The sequence below is a fragment of the Leucopleurus acutus genome (assembly GCF_964270905.1).
Source record: "Leucopleurus acutus genome assembly, chromosome: 2".
NCBI lineage: Eukaryota > Metazoa > Chordata > Mammalia > Artiodactyla > Delphinidae > Leucopleurus > Leucopleurus acutus.
The window spans coordinates 14,952,303-14,966,541 of NC_139143.1; the positions used below are offsets into that span (position 1 = coordinate 14,952,303).

The following is a 14,239-nucleotide window of genomic DNA, read 5'->3' on the forward strand; positions in this document are numbered from 1 at the left end:
CAACCCTGGATCAATACAAAAGGCTAAATTAGGAAAATGTTTCCACAGGCTCCTCAAGTATTCTCTCCTTTCTCAAGGAGACCCTGGGACCCTTGTCTAACGGGTGCCCAGCTCTCATGCCCATCCTGACATTAGCAAATCCTGACGGCTATAACAAGATAGCCTTTCACACTGAGGCACGCAAAGCAGATCCAGCTCGGCATGCTGTCTCTCTTTAGAACGTCTACGAATTACCAGGCTGAGGAAATTGTCTGCCAAATGACTGAGTCTCTAAGTATGTACTTTGAGCCTTCAGTAAGCCAAGACGGAGATGCCTTTCCACTGCCTTTGAAATCATCCCACCTGTATTACATAATTATGACATGCTCTAAATATGCATTTATGTGTACTGTATGATTGCATAGGCTTATGCTTCTCACATCAACACAATTACCATTTGATTATTGTCCCTGGCATCAGTAAACACTAATCCATCCAACAGCTGTCTAATACTTATCTCCTCCATGACTGGCACCCTGCCAAATGCTGGGACTAGAACAGCAAACAATGCATATAGAATCCCTGCCCTCATGTGGGTCACAGTCTAACAGGGAAACTATTTTACGTAAATTTACTTAGGTAAGGATAGTGGAGAGTTACAAGAAATTCTAATTATTAATAAAGGATAAGAATTTCATATTTTACAGTTTTAGTTAGTATTTTAAATATATATATATTCTAATTAGTTTAAAATGTTACTAAATATTATGCTAGACAAGGAGGAATAAGTTTGGTGGAGTCGGATATCTATGCTGATTTTAGCAAAGTAGACCTCAAGTGGGAGGAATAATCACATTTCCAGCTTCTAAGGCCAAAGCTTCTGAAAGGAGATAAAGCTCGTGAGAATTTGGAAGCTCTCAAAAGCGTAATTCTAATTATGCAATTGTAATCTACACAATACAGGTCACACATTTCTTAGACAGTAATCCTTTGTGCTGCTTCTCATTGCTGGCTAATGGTATGACAAAGGAAGAGCCAAGGTCCTACAGAATAAAGGGTTCTTATCCACCTTGGACCTAAAAAGTAGCTCTTTTCGGAGGTTTTAAAATCCTGCCTGAAATTGCAGCCTGCCACGAACACCTTTCCCAGAGGGAATGTGGATGCGAAGGACTCTTGAGTAGGGAAACAAAGGTGGAGCGTCACACCACCATTTTTGCAGGTGTGTGAAGCAAGTCACCAGGATTAAGCAGGGCATATTTGAAGGAAGCAAAGCCTTAGGTGTTAATCAAGTGATAATGACCCAGTACTTGGCAGACTAAGGCAATGCATGGCAAGCAGCATTCTTTAGAATAGCAAAATCATGAAAACTTAAGTGTCCATCAATAAAAGATGGATCACATAAGCTGTGGTTTCACTCAGTGGGAGTTTACACTGCCTTTCCAAAGAATGAAGTTGAGCTACACGTAACTGCCATGGAAAGATGTTACCACCATATTGTTAAGTGAGAAAAGGAGGTTGCACAAAAAGAGATGAACTCACTCTTTTTTAACAGATGTATATTTTATGCATATATCTTTTTGTGATTGCTAATTTAAATTTTTGTTTGTTTTAACCTAACACAGTCCTTAACCTTGATTTTTTTCTGGTTTTAAAGTTTATTGCATTCTATTACATCCTCCCTACATCTCTTTTTTTTTTTTTTTCATTGTGGCGAAAAACACATAACATGAAACTTACCATCTTAACCATTTTAAATATACAGTATAGTAGTGTTAACTATAAGCACATTGTTGGGCAAGATCTCTAGAACTTTCTCACCTTGCAAAACTGAAACTTTATATCCACTGAACAGAAACTCTCCACTCCCCTTACTCCCAACCCCTAGCCCCTGGTAACCACATTCTGTCTCCCTGTGTTTGACTACTTTAGATACCACGTATACATGGAATTATGTCAGATCTGTCTTTTTGTGACTGGTTTATTTTACTCATATAATGTTCTCAAGGTTCATCCATGCTGTAACATGTGACAATTTCCTTCTTTTTTTTAAGGTGGAATAATATTCCATTGTATACATATACAACATTTTGTTTATCCATTCATTTATCCATGGACATTTGGGTTGCTTCCATCTCTTGATTATTGTGAATAACTCTGCAATGAGCATGGGTGCACAAATATCTCTTCAAGATCCTGTTTTCAGTTCTTCTGGATAAATACCCAGGAGTGGGATTGCTGGATCATATAGTAATTCTATTTTTAATGTTTTGAAGATTTTTCCATACTGTTTCCCATAACAGCTGCACCATTTTGCATTCCCACCAACGACGCACAGGGATTCTAGTTTCTCTACGTCCTCTCCAGCACTTGTTATTTTCTGTGTGTTTTTCTTTTTTTGACAGTGATAATCAACATATTTTTTAACTGAGCACCGATTATGTGTCAGGCACTAGAGCTGCTGGTACAGCATTGAACAAAAGATGCTAGAACAGGAGAAATTCTCTGAGCATGTGAAGCATGTCCTGAAGCAAAGAACAAGCTACCCAGCACAAGCTGTGGGGCAGGAGCAGGTTGGGGAACAAAGGAAAGAGAGGAATCGGAAACCAAGAGGCCAAGCTCCTAGCCCCTGGGTAAAGAGTATCCCCAGACTCCCTGCAACAAGAGAAGCCACCGCAATAAGAAGCCTGCGCATCGCAACGAAGAGCAGCCCCCGCTCGCCACAACTAGAGAAAGCCCGCGCGCAGCAACGAAGACCCAACGCAGCCAAAAATAAATTTAAAAAAAAACATTAAAAAAAAAAGATTATCCCAAGTTTAATGAGTAGGAGCTGATAGTTTAAATCCGAACCAGTTATAAAGCAGAGAGCCTGTTTCCTATACCATGCTGGCTACAGGTTCCCAATTGCTTGATAGGCAACAAGTGGATGTTTATATATGAACCTTTTATACCTTTCATATTTTGTCACATCTAGGTATGCATTTGGAAATACTTCTTATAGAAAGTGGGTTTACTGTTTCTCAACATTTTTTTTTCATGTTTATAAGGTCCTAATGAAATAATCCTTTATGTATATAGCTGACTAAGAGTCAAGATTTTGGAGCCTAGAGTGTACAAAACCAGACAATCAGTACCCCTTACAGAATACCACAGTCTAAATGCGTAAATACCTCTGGACCTGCTACATCTTAATAAAGACCCAGAGGGAAGACATTCCCACATCCTCAGGTTGCTTCTTCTCCATACACTTGGCACCTTGTACACATGCCTACCTCGTTATTATTTGGTTACATGGACGTTTCTCCTAAGGAACTCTCTGGTCCTCTTAAGATCAAGAATTGGGCAAATTCATCTTGGTATCCTCAGAATGATGGCACCTAGTGGGTCATCAAAAGTGTATTTTGAATGAACACATTCAATTTTTGTAGGGCATGAGGAGGCTCTTGAAGTTATCTGGGTAAGAAATACTACGGGCCTTCATTAGAGGAGTACAGTTAACGAAAAATCAGGGGTGAGTAAGAACTGAACTCAAGAGTGCCTCCCAGGGCTTCCCTAGTGGAGCAGTGGTTGAGAGTCCGCCTGCTGATGCAGGGGATGCGGGTTCGTGCCCCGGTCCGGGAAGATCCCACGTGCCGTGGAGCGGCTGGGCCCGTGAGCCATGGCCGCTGAGCCTGCGCGTCCGGAGCCTGTGTTCTGCAGTGGGAGAGGCCACAGCTGTGAGAGGCCCGCGTACCGCAAAAAAAAAAAAAAAGTGCCTCCCAGGTTTCTGGTGGTACTACTGGGTGGTGCTAATCAAGGAGAGGGGAAACACAGGAGAAAGGGCCGGTAGAGGGGAAGAGAGCATCAGGAGAAACAGCTTGGATATGTTGAGTTTAAAATATAATAGAGATCTGTGGGGGGATCTTCTGAAGGGATGCTAAGGAGGGAGGACTCACCTGGAGGGTGTATTTAATACTCTTTCAGCATTTTTAAAATTTATTTATTTTTTGGCCTCGCCACCCGGCATGCAGGATCTTAGTTCCCTGACCAGGGATCGAACCCGTGCCCCCTGTAGTGGAAGCGTGGAGTCTTAACCACTGGATCGCCAGGGAAATCCCCCAATACTCATCAGCATTTTGATGGTAACCAAGTCAATGGGATATTATGATTATTCAGGTCTTTGGTTGGAGCACTAGAATCTACTCCTTTAATCAGTGCTCCCAAGATGGTTCTAATAATCAGATATGTTTGAGAAACACAATTTAAAATCATTTGAAAGGGTATCTGTAGTAATATAAGGCTGAAACCTATCTTATTTTCCAATTGTATTACTCTTCCGCAGCATATTCAGAAATTAGAAAGCAACCACAGTGCAGCTGTACTGTAATATGGGCCTAGTTCCATTAAATTCGAACTAGGCATACTCAAGAAGAGAAAATTAAAAATTCTTAAGTCAAATGCAAAATCCAAACTCCAAAAAAAACCCCACCTAGTCCCAGACCCCACACAGCTGAACAAATATATTTCAGAAACAAATACATGTCAAACAAACATATCCCAGGATCTGGCCTGTAACTACTTCTATCCTCTCTGTTGGTATCATTAAAGAGTCAGGACTCTACAATATATACACTAAGGATTGAATGAAATTTTCACAAGACACAACTAAATAAATTAAGTATTATTAGGTATCAGCAGAAACTACTCCACTGAGTTAGGCTCCATGAAGGAAAAGAGAAATAAATGATTTGTGGTCCTTATCATCTGGTGGGCATGTTTGACATGTACCCAAATAAATTTGGGCCAAGGATGAATGAAGTACATGTCATGATGATGGCATAGGAAGAGGATATATGGTCAAGAGAAGAGAGGAAGCTTGACTTACACTCAAGAAAGAGTGAAATGATTTCATAAAATAAGAGGCTTAACATTTAGTCCTGAGGAATGAGTTAGATTTGGAGAGATGGTAGGGATCGTTAACTCCAATTTTATAATCCAAGGAAACTGGGGTTCATGGCATTTAGTAAATTTTCCAGAGTAACACAGTTACTGCTCATCAGAGATAAGATTTGACTCTAGGCCTATTTGACTCCATACTCATGTTTTTCAACCCTGCACCAAGCCATAAGTATTTCAGGAGGCTAAAAAGGAAAGTGTGTTACAAGGCTATGTCAGTGCAGATCGAGTCACAAGTTGGGGCTGATGTGAATGCCTGACTAAAGAATCTGGACTTTATGCTTTGGGTTTTTAGAGGGAAGTATGGGAGCTTTGAAAACAGATGAAGTGACAAGATAAACATCCAACGATCAGATCCTCCTCTAGGCAATGGAGGATAGAAACTGAACACTGGAATATCTGAGGAAAGTGGCGAGAGAAGTAATGAAGAAAAGAAAGTTGTTTTTTTTTTTTTAATGAAACTATTACTTAAAAAATGTCTAACCATTGCCCCACAGTAAAAATTCTGAAAACTCTGATGTGATTAAACACAAGACGTTAGAATAAATGAACGTGTTAACACCAATCTTCTAAATCTCCCAAATTCTTATGGTTCAATGAATATATTTTAAAGCTGCTTGTAAATATATAACACATAATACACAAAGATTCTTTGAAATGTCGAAAGTATTTCTTTCGTCCACCTAGGATTCTGGGGGCAGTTATAGTTACAACTACTGATTAGGATGAAGGGAAATGTCTACTAAACAAATCATGTAACAGCAGTTAAGAGCAATCCAACTGAAATAAATCATTCGCATTTTCATTGCCACCTACAGACTAGGTTCCTTTGTGGAGCACAAAGTATGACAAGATTGTTGACTGTTTAAGTATCAAATAGCTATCCATTTATTTTTTACTAGGAAATTTGTAATAGTTCAGGGATAACTTCAATAGCAGAGATAATCACTCACTGTAATTACTAGATCACTCTCCCTTACCTCAAATATATCTCATGCATTTGCCAAAAGTTCAATTAAAATGAGATGACTGGAGTAATTAATATCATAGTAAACATAAGACAAACTAATAAAATTGTAATTCTTCTTCTTTCATTCTTTCTGGCTATGCTAAAAGAGGCCATTTCAGTTTTCAGTAATGAGTTTCCTAAAACAGTTTCTATGATATTAAAAGTCTTTTTGATATTTGTCTTAAAGAGGAACAAAATTTGATGTGATGTAAGCTTGACCACTGTGGAAAAATGACACTATGTTATATGGAACTTAAAGATATTTCCAGTAAATGAATAAGTTACTACAAGTTACTACAAATTCTTTATGAGATTTTATTTTAGCAAACTTTAACTGGCTAACCTAACTCTCTAAACTATTCAAAGACATATATATATGTGTATATATACACATATCACTTAGAAATATATACAATCCATTTCAAGTTAAACAAGAATAAATGAATATATATTTAATGTATGCATGCTGAACTATTTATAAATAACATATTAAAAATACAGAGTGCCAAATGGTCCCTTTTAAGATAAACTTATTAAAGCAAAAGCAGTTTGAAATACAGTATGTGTACGAACTTTCTATCTCCCTACTTCTCTAAGAAAGAATGAATAACAGTCAAAAACAAAAAGTCATTGAAAATATAACGTCACTCTCACAAGGCCATTCTTTGGGAATCCCGGTTTGTTCTCTTCACCTCTCCCAGAACATATTAAACCATAAGATGCAGTACATAAGAACTATCAAAAGGGAGCACTTTTGAGCCACCAAAATTGTATGTTAACCTAAAAACCACAATCTCCCAAACTACAGACAATGATACTATCTCAGGTATTTTATGTGCTAAAATGATCATTAAAAATTAAGCACCACATATAAGCTGCCATTTAGAATATTAATTTACCTTTGCTAATCATCTTTTTAACTTGAGGCTAAAAGAGTTCACTTACCATTTGGATATTCAGGCTCAGTCCAGGAGATGTTAAAGGAGTGAGGTGAATCCGGGTGCACTTTGGGGGCTGGCACGCCTTCGGGGGCCCTCTCCTCAGTCAGGGCCTGGCTGGCCTCACTCACCGTGCATCCACCCCCGGTGCAAGCCTGGACAGAGAGACAAAAAGAGCACATTTCACTTTGGGGCCCCAAAGTTTAGATGAGCATTGAAGAAAGAGAGTTCACCATGAAGAGTTCCAGATCCTTTAAAATAATGCTCTCTTTTTTAACCTCCCACCCCCCAAATAAATTTGTTTCATTGCTGAGGTTTGACATTTAATTTGTTTGCTTTTTAGGACACGAGACATCCATCTCCAACAATCAAGCAATAACCCAGAATGAAAGAATATATGGATTATGAATACATCCTAAGTTAGAGCCTAGAGATGGGGCATATATTGACTGTGTGAATAGCCACGATGAAATTATCCTCACACAAAGGTTCTTCGAATGAACACACACACACACACACACACACACACACACACACACACACACACACACAACTGTGTACACCATATGAGAAAAGTACTAGAGATTGAAGACTACTTCAGGACAAAACAAGTGATTTCTAGGAAAAAAAAAAAAGAGCACAGAAAATATAATCGCTTTCTACTTACTGTAGCGTGAGCAATACGTTTAAAGCAGAACACAATGTGAAATGGAATAAAACAATACTTCCCATAAATTGACAACAAAGCAGTTGTTGAGTGAACTATTTACTGGCTTTAAGGGTCAAGTCATTTACTTACGTGCCGGGGGAACTGAGCTTCAATACGTGGCCAACAAACTTAAAATGCTCACAGAACCCCCAAATTCCCAAAGGAGGGAGGGTTCCAGAAATGGATTCATGGCTATTAGGGATATTCAGAAACTTCTGTGTACATTTTCATCATAAACTGCCAACAATTCCAAATAAATGTTTCAGCATGTGAGGACAATATCACCCCTACCTAACATATGAGATAAGCACTTCTCCAGGAAATTGAGACATGCACACAGTTTTTCCAGCCTATGTCTGCTAGTAAATATCAGCAATTCTGTCTTTATATAATGCAGCTATTTGAAAACGACGCTGAAGCTTTGCTCAGTACCTCTTTAAGTTACAACTGTAATTTACACAATAAGATGTAAAGATCTTTCAAAAAGCACTACATTTTTCCACGAGCATTAAGAAAATGAAGCGAAATCCTAGGACAATGGAAAAGGCAGGCAGTTATTCAGTTCATTTTCATGGAAGGTAGATATGACTAATAGTAAAACACCGAAAGCCCTCTCTATTTTTTCGGGCCTGTACCAAGCTTTCCAGTTTGATACTGAAGGAATGACCTTTTGATACTTAAAGCAGTTAGTATTCTTTTTCCTAAAGATAGAAGAGAGCTGACTGATTTTAAAGGTATTTTCTTATACTGAAGTATACTACTTGTAAAGTTGCTGCAAAAGAGCTTCAAATTCTTCCCTCTAAGTAACAATAAATGGTCCGTAGACTCGGAGATCAGTTTTACCTCTTATTGTAAGAAGACAACAGTAACCCATGTCTTCAGGATAATTTCTCAGCGTAAGCAAGTTTCAGATGGGCTACACTGTGGCCTGGGCATGAAACTGCATTAAGATTGGGGACCTAATTAACCTCTGCGGGTTTCCTCTAATGCTCAGCTGTGGCATGTGCATATCTCTGTAAGAGATAAACCATACTCCTCCTGAGAACAGAATCTTGGCAAATAAGGAGAAATCAATTGAGCTCCTGATTCGAAGCCCTAGGACATGTTGCTATTAGCCCAAGAAATAACTACCTGAACGTTAAAACAGAAGAATTAAAAAAAAAAAAAATTTCCAACGTGCTAAAAGTCCACCAGAAAACGTGGCAGGAAAAGAGGCTGTGTGAGACAGCTGAATTATCGAAGGAAAATGCTCAAAGGAGCATACTTTCCAGTCCTTAGAGACAGATAAATCCATCCACTGGCATTTCATAGACTTTTTTTTCCTTAGGAGGGGAAAAATGTTGCAGCATGTTATGCTGAAACTCAAACCACACTGGGATGTAATTCTGATAGCCTCTTTGTCACTACTGTTTTTCTTATTTGTGGCCTAAGAATTCCCCCCCGCCATCTCTCCCAGAGAAATACTGTATGTACTATGTGACATTTCACTATGTATTTTTTAAAACAGAGCGTGAATTAAAATTTGCTTCGTTTTGAGAATTTTATGGGATGGGGAATTCTGGAATAAATAAAGACATCCTCTGGTTTGGAAGGACTGTTTGTTGGGCTGTGTCATGGAAGACCCATAAACTAGCAACTTGATAAAAAGCCTTTTAAGGGTCCAAGGAGTTTATGAGAGAAGTTTCCTTGTAAATGAACCCGAATTTACAAAGGGGTTGCTGAAACAACAGAATTACCTGCAAGATATTTTATTTTGTTCTTTTTTTCCCACGTTCTTTTTGTATGCATTTAGAGGCGCTAGGTGAGTGGGGTGAGTATCTTAGTTCCTTCAATAAGGTAATAAATGTTCTTAAAGTTGCTTCTGGGTATAGCTTTTATCAATTACAAATATACTGTTTTAAACTGAGAAGTCATACTACCACCCTGAAGTGATGAGTAACCGGTCCAAATAGGAGATTCAATTTTGGTACAGTAAAATGCATAACTAATTAAAGCGTATCAATTATTTTTGAAATCATGACTATTAAGAACATCTAAAACTAGCATTCTCTTTTCTAAGAGGTTGTTTTCAGATAAGTAGCGTCTGATGATGTTAAGAACGCAGCATATTTTTAAAGTATGAAGAAAAAGAACAAGGCCAGGTTATCTAGAAATGATCTTTAGAAAATTTAAAGCTCATCAGTTCCAAGAACCTTTCCAGGAAATATACTTAACATTCATTAAGAGGCAAATGTGAATATTTTTAATATGAATTTATCAAACTATCAAAGTAATATGAATATTATCAAACCATACATATCTCGATACCTGTCTTACAAGCTTCCTTATTTAATTGCTGGCTTATTATCTTAACCAGGAGCTACCACACTTTGCAATACCATTTGTTGAGTGGAACAAAATATTATACTGTTTCTTCTAGGACAAAGAGCTTGTATTTTGAACCACACAGTCCCTAACTCTGACATTTTACAGCAAGTTATTTGATTCACATCGGAAGTCTCAGATTCTTTATGAAATAAATGTACTCAGTGTTCACTCATTCATTCATTCTTTCAAGAACTGTTTGCGAGCTTCCAGTTTCCGGACACCTTGTTTCACTCCGCCGATATATGCAGTCTCTACCCTTTAGGAGTTTCTAATGCAGGCAACAGGGGAAATTACACGAAACCATATGAAGTAACATACCTGCTCCAGTCTGGAGTAAATCATATGGCATGCCCATGTATTTTTCTCTAATGCCTGCCTAAATGCTTTGTTATCTGTATGTTTTGTTCCTTAGCACTTAGCATGCTAAGAGGCAACTCCACGTGGCTGAGAACCTGATCTCCACCTATTAATCTCATGACCTTGAAAGCCAGTTACTATGTTGAAACTGTAAATATACACGAGTTCCTCAATTAACCAAGATGAACCTAAAACGTTCTGGTTCATTAAATTTATGGGTTAACAGAGTTAAAGTAAAAAACCTTTTAGTTGAATACTTCCTGAAGATGTATCAGTGTATTTTCTGCCCTAACAAATACAGTGAAATCAAAAATAATACTTCCCTAACAAGATTTACTTCCCTAACAAGAGTTGGGACAAAGACGTCCACGTCTTTATGACATCCTGCACCAACATCATTCAGTGGCTGACAGGTCTCCTTTGACTTCACAAAATATTATTTGGGGTCACCTTTTTAGCATCATAGAATTTTAGGGCTCAAAGAGACATTAAAAATCATTTAATTCGAAGTCTTACTTTTAGGCTTGAAGAACCTAAGACTCAGTGCAATTAAGTGAATTTGTCTTAGGTCATTCAGTTAGTGGCAAAATCTGAATTAAAACTCAAGAGAGCAGACTCCCAATCTAGTGGTATTTATTTTTCAAGGTATTACAGATTTATAAAACATAGGAGATTCAGGTGAATTTTCATTGACTGCGCAGAATATCCTAAAAATCACCTTGGAAGTAGAAATTTGTCTCCTATCCTCTGCTTCCTTCTAATCCAAACCAAGAGCGACACAATTTCTGTTTAATTTTAGTTGCTTCTAAACCATAGGGACTTTTCTTATTTTGATATCACCACTGTTTTGAAAATAGTGTGGATTTCTGTATTAGCTTTTGAAAAGCAAGTTCATACACTTCTTATATCTTGGGTAATAAAGGTAAGTAATCCAATCGCTGATTCAGAAACCCATCTGCGCGCTGAACACCTAGGCACTTGAAGCCAGTTCTGAACAGGATTTTTAACATTGTCTGATTGCCCTTGTTTGATGGTGTCAGGTCAGACAGCAACAGTTGAATGTAGTTTATTTTCTTGTGGTATAATATTTAGAGCATTCAAGAGCATGTTAAGTGAAATGAATGCATACACAGTGTCTACATAAATGTAAATTTATTCATAATCAAGAGCAGAATATTTTCTATGGCATTTATCAAAGCAAATATCCTTATATAGGTATTACTATAAAATGAAGAGTGTGTTTAAAACAAATAGGGACAATCTCATGTTTATATTCAGTTATTTTCAGATGTGCTATTAAACTTAAAAAAGATTATATTTTATCAAAAAACAAAAGGAACTACTGAGTATAAATTCCACGGTAATATCAAGGTCTTTTAAAAGACCTTTGTGTAAACGTGCTATTTTGCATTAAAAAATGCTATCGCCTGTCTAAACCGTGTTGATTCTAGGGTTTTATTAAGTGACTGTTCTTTTGAGACAGAAGTGTAACGTGAACCAGGATATAATAATAATCAAGAATATTTGGGGGTCATGTAAACCTTCATTTAAAAATATAAGACCTATATTTTCATACTGCACATTGCTTTTCAAATGAATACAAGCCCCATGGGGAAATAACTTTATTAATCCAAGCATTTTCTAAAAAGCCCTCAACAATTATGACATTCTACAAACAATAAAAAAGAAATAATTTCTGATAATCCCAAATTAGATTTGGAAAAACCTACTGATTCAGATGGTTATTCTATTGTTTGGCATAATATAAAATAAATATGTAGGTATCAGATCAGCAGAATTTTCACCTTGTATTTGAAGTGAAATTTCAGTGTAAATAGCAATACAAGAGAATTTTGTTTTGTTTTGTTTTAAGTGAGGCATGGAGAGAAGATGAGACAAAAGAAAGGGAAGCAGCAAGGGGAATGATGGGGACAGAGAAACTGATAAAAGTAAAGTGAACTTACTCCCAGCTTGATGAAGTATTTATTACCAGGGAAAAGGTACTGCAGCACATGATCCTGAAAAAGTTCTGTACTATTATAGATGACATCCCAAATTGTAAAATCATGCGTGTGATTTGAAATATATAGTATATAGCGCTCTAGAATTCCGTTTACTTTTCTTGGTTGTTTCCACCTGGGAATGAAAAAATATAGCATTAGTATCATCATACCTTCAAGTCCAATCTGAAATGCGCGGGATTTTTAAAGGACACATATGAACTTGGATTTATGCCACTGTAAAGAAACACACTGAGAGCTCAAAAGTGATTCACTTAAAAAACCCAAGTAGTCATTAAATGTCTATTCTGAATGGTATAAAAATATGACATAGTACCTGCTCTCTAGTTATTTATATTTTTAATTAGCTAATAATACAAAAATGTATGAGTGAGCACTTGATTTTGAGCTTAAGCCATAGAACAAAAATTGGGAAAAGTACTGAGAACTTCTGAGAAATGAGAGGGAGAGATAATTGCATACTTTTCAAGCCATAATTGTCTTGAGAAATGCAGCAATCTAACATAGAGGTAATATGCAACTATAGAAGAAAAGCTGAGATTGGAAAGGCTGAAGTACTCAGATAAGACTTCTTGAATGAGGTGACACATTGCCTGGATACATAACGATTGTATACTTGATAGATGGATGGGAATTGGTAGGCAGAAGGAAAAATATTCCAGATGAGGGTTACAAAGTGTCAGTGGGAATGAGTAGGACAAGTCATGGAACAGACAGAAATTGGTAAATTGAGAAATAATTATCATAGTGGGAAATCTTTTAAGGTAAATAAAGTGGGCTCAGCTTGGGACGCTGTGAAAGCCAATGGAAGAGTATAGACCTGGAACAATGGGATATAAATCAGTGTTTTTCAGCTTAAATGAATATCATAATTTCTTCAGTTCAAACTCTTTTACCGATGAGAAAACAGAGACCAAGAGCGATGAAAGTAAACAAGTATTAGCTAGTGGGAAGAGAGGTCTATTGAGTTTTAATTCAGTACTGCAATATACCTTGTACCTCACGTATTAGCAAATGGATCAGTAATATCAAAAATAATCTGAACGTGCCAATATGCGAAAGCTTCTTTCTGACTTCAAATGCTGGGGAACAAGATAGTCTTAGTTTGTAATCAAAAAGAAGAAATATGGGCTTCCCTGGTGGCGCAGTGGTTGAGAGTCCGCCTGCCGATGCAGGGGACACGGGTTTGTGCCCCGGTCCGGGAAGATCCCACATGCCGTGGAGCAGCTGGACCCGTGAGCCATGGGCGCTGAGCCTGCACGTCTGGAGCCTGTGCTCCGCAACGGGAGAGGCCACAGCAGTGAGAGGCCCGCGTACCACAAAAAAAAAAAAAAAAAAAAAAAAAAAAAGAAGAAGAAATATAATTGTGCTCTCTAATTCCAAAACATTGCAAATAATGCCTCACATATAAAAAGCCCAAGGTAAGTAAGTGGTCAGTTTTTCCCTTATTGAAGTTTGTACAGAATCTGCATACATGTGTAGCTCAGCCTGATTGCATAAAGACAAAATGGAAATTAAGTTGGCAAGTGATAATCAAAGGTTCCCAGAACCACTGAACTAATCACCTCTATGCATTTAATCACAATAAAATTAATTTTATGTCACAAACCCTTCCCTTGATTGAACTCACTGGGATTCTTGCATGAACCAGTGTGTGACAGTGACAACATTTCTACTTACTGTACGGATATAGTTCTAGAATCCAGGACGGTCAGAATTGGGGGATCCACATGGTCTGGTGGCAGCTGTGCCGTGTACAGTATGACCACGGAACTGTTTGTACATCCCACACATGTGCAAGCACTGAGTAGAAACTGGTGGGGCGTAAAGGCCACTAAATCTAGGGGGTGGAGGAAACAAGAATGTATTTACCATCATAATTTTGATTCAGGAGATCTCACTTATTCTCTACTTTCCTACTTCTTAG

The 14,239-nt window shown here is 37.7% G+C and overlaps 1 protein-coding gene across 1 annotated transcript in view; it reads right to left on the bottom strand.

The window, feature by feature from the left end:
* Positions 1 to 14,239, bottom strand: part of USH2A (usherin) — a gene marked incomplete at both ends in the record, with an annotated part of 783,425 nt that overhangs the window by 376,235 nt on the left and 392,951 nt on the right. The window contains 3 exons of the mRNA XM_082834448.1: positions 6,866 to 7,013; positions 12,256 to 12,427; positions 13,993 to 14,152. Coding sequence (XP_082690574.1) covers positions 6,866 to 7,013; positions 12,256 to 12,427; positions 13,993 to 14,152 — 480 coding nt within the window. The remainder of the gene's footprint in view (positions 1 to 6,865; positions 7,014 to 12,255; positions 12,428 to 13,992; positions 14,153 to 14,239) is intronic.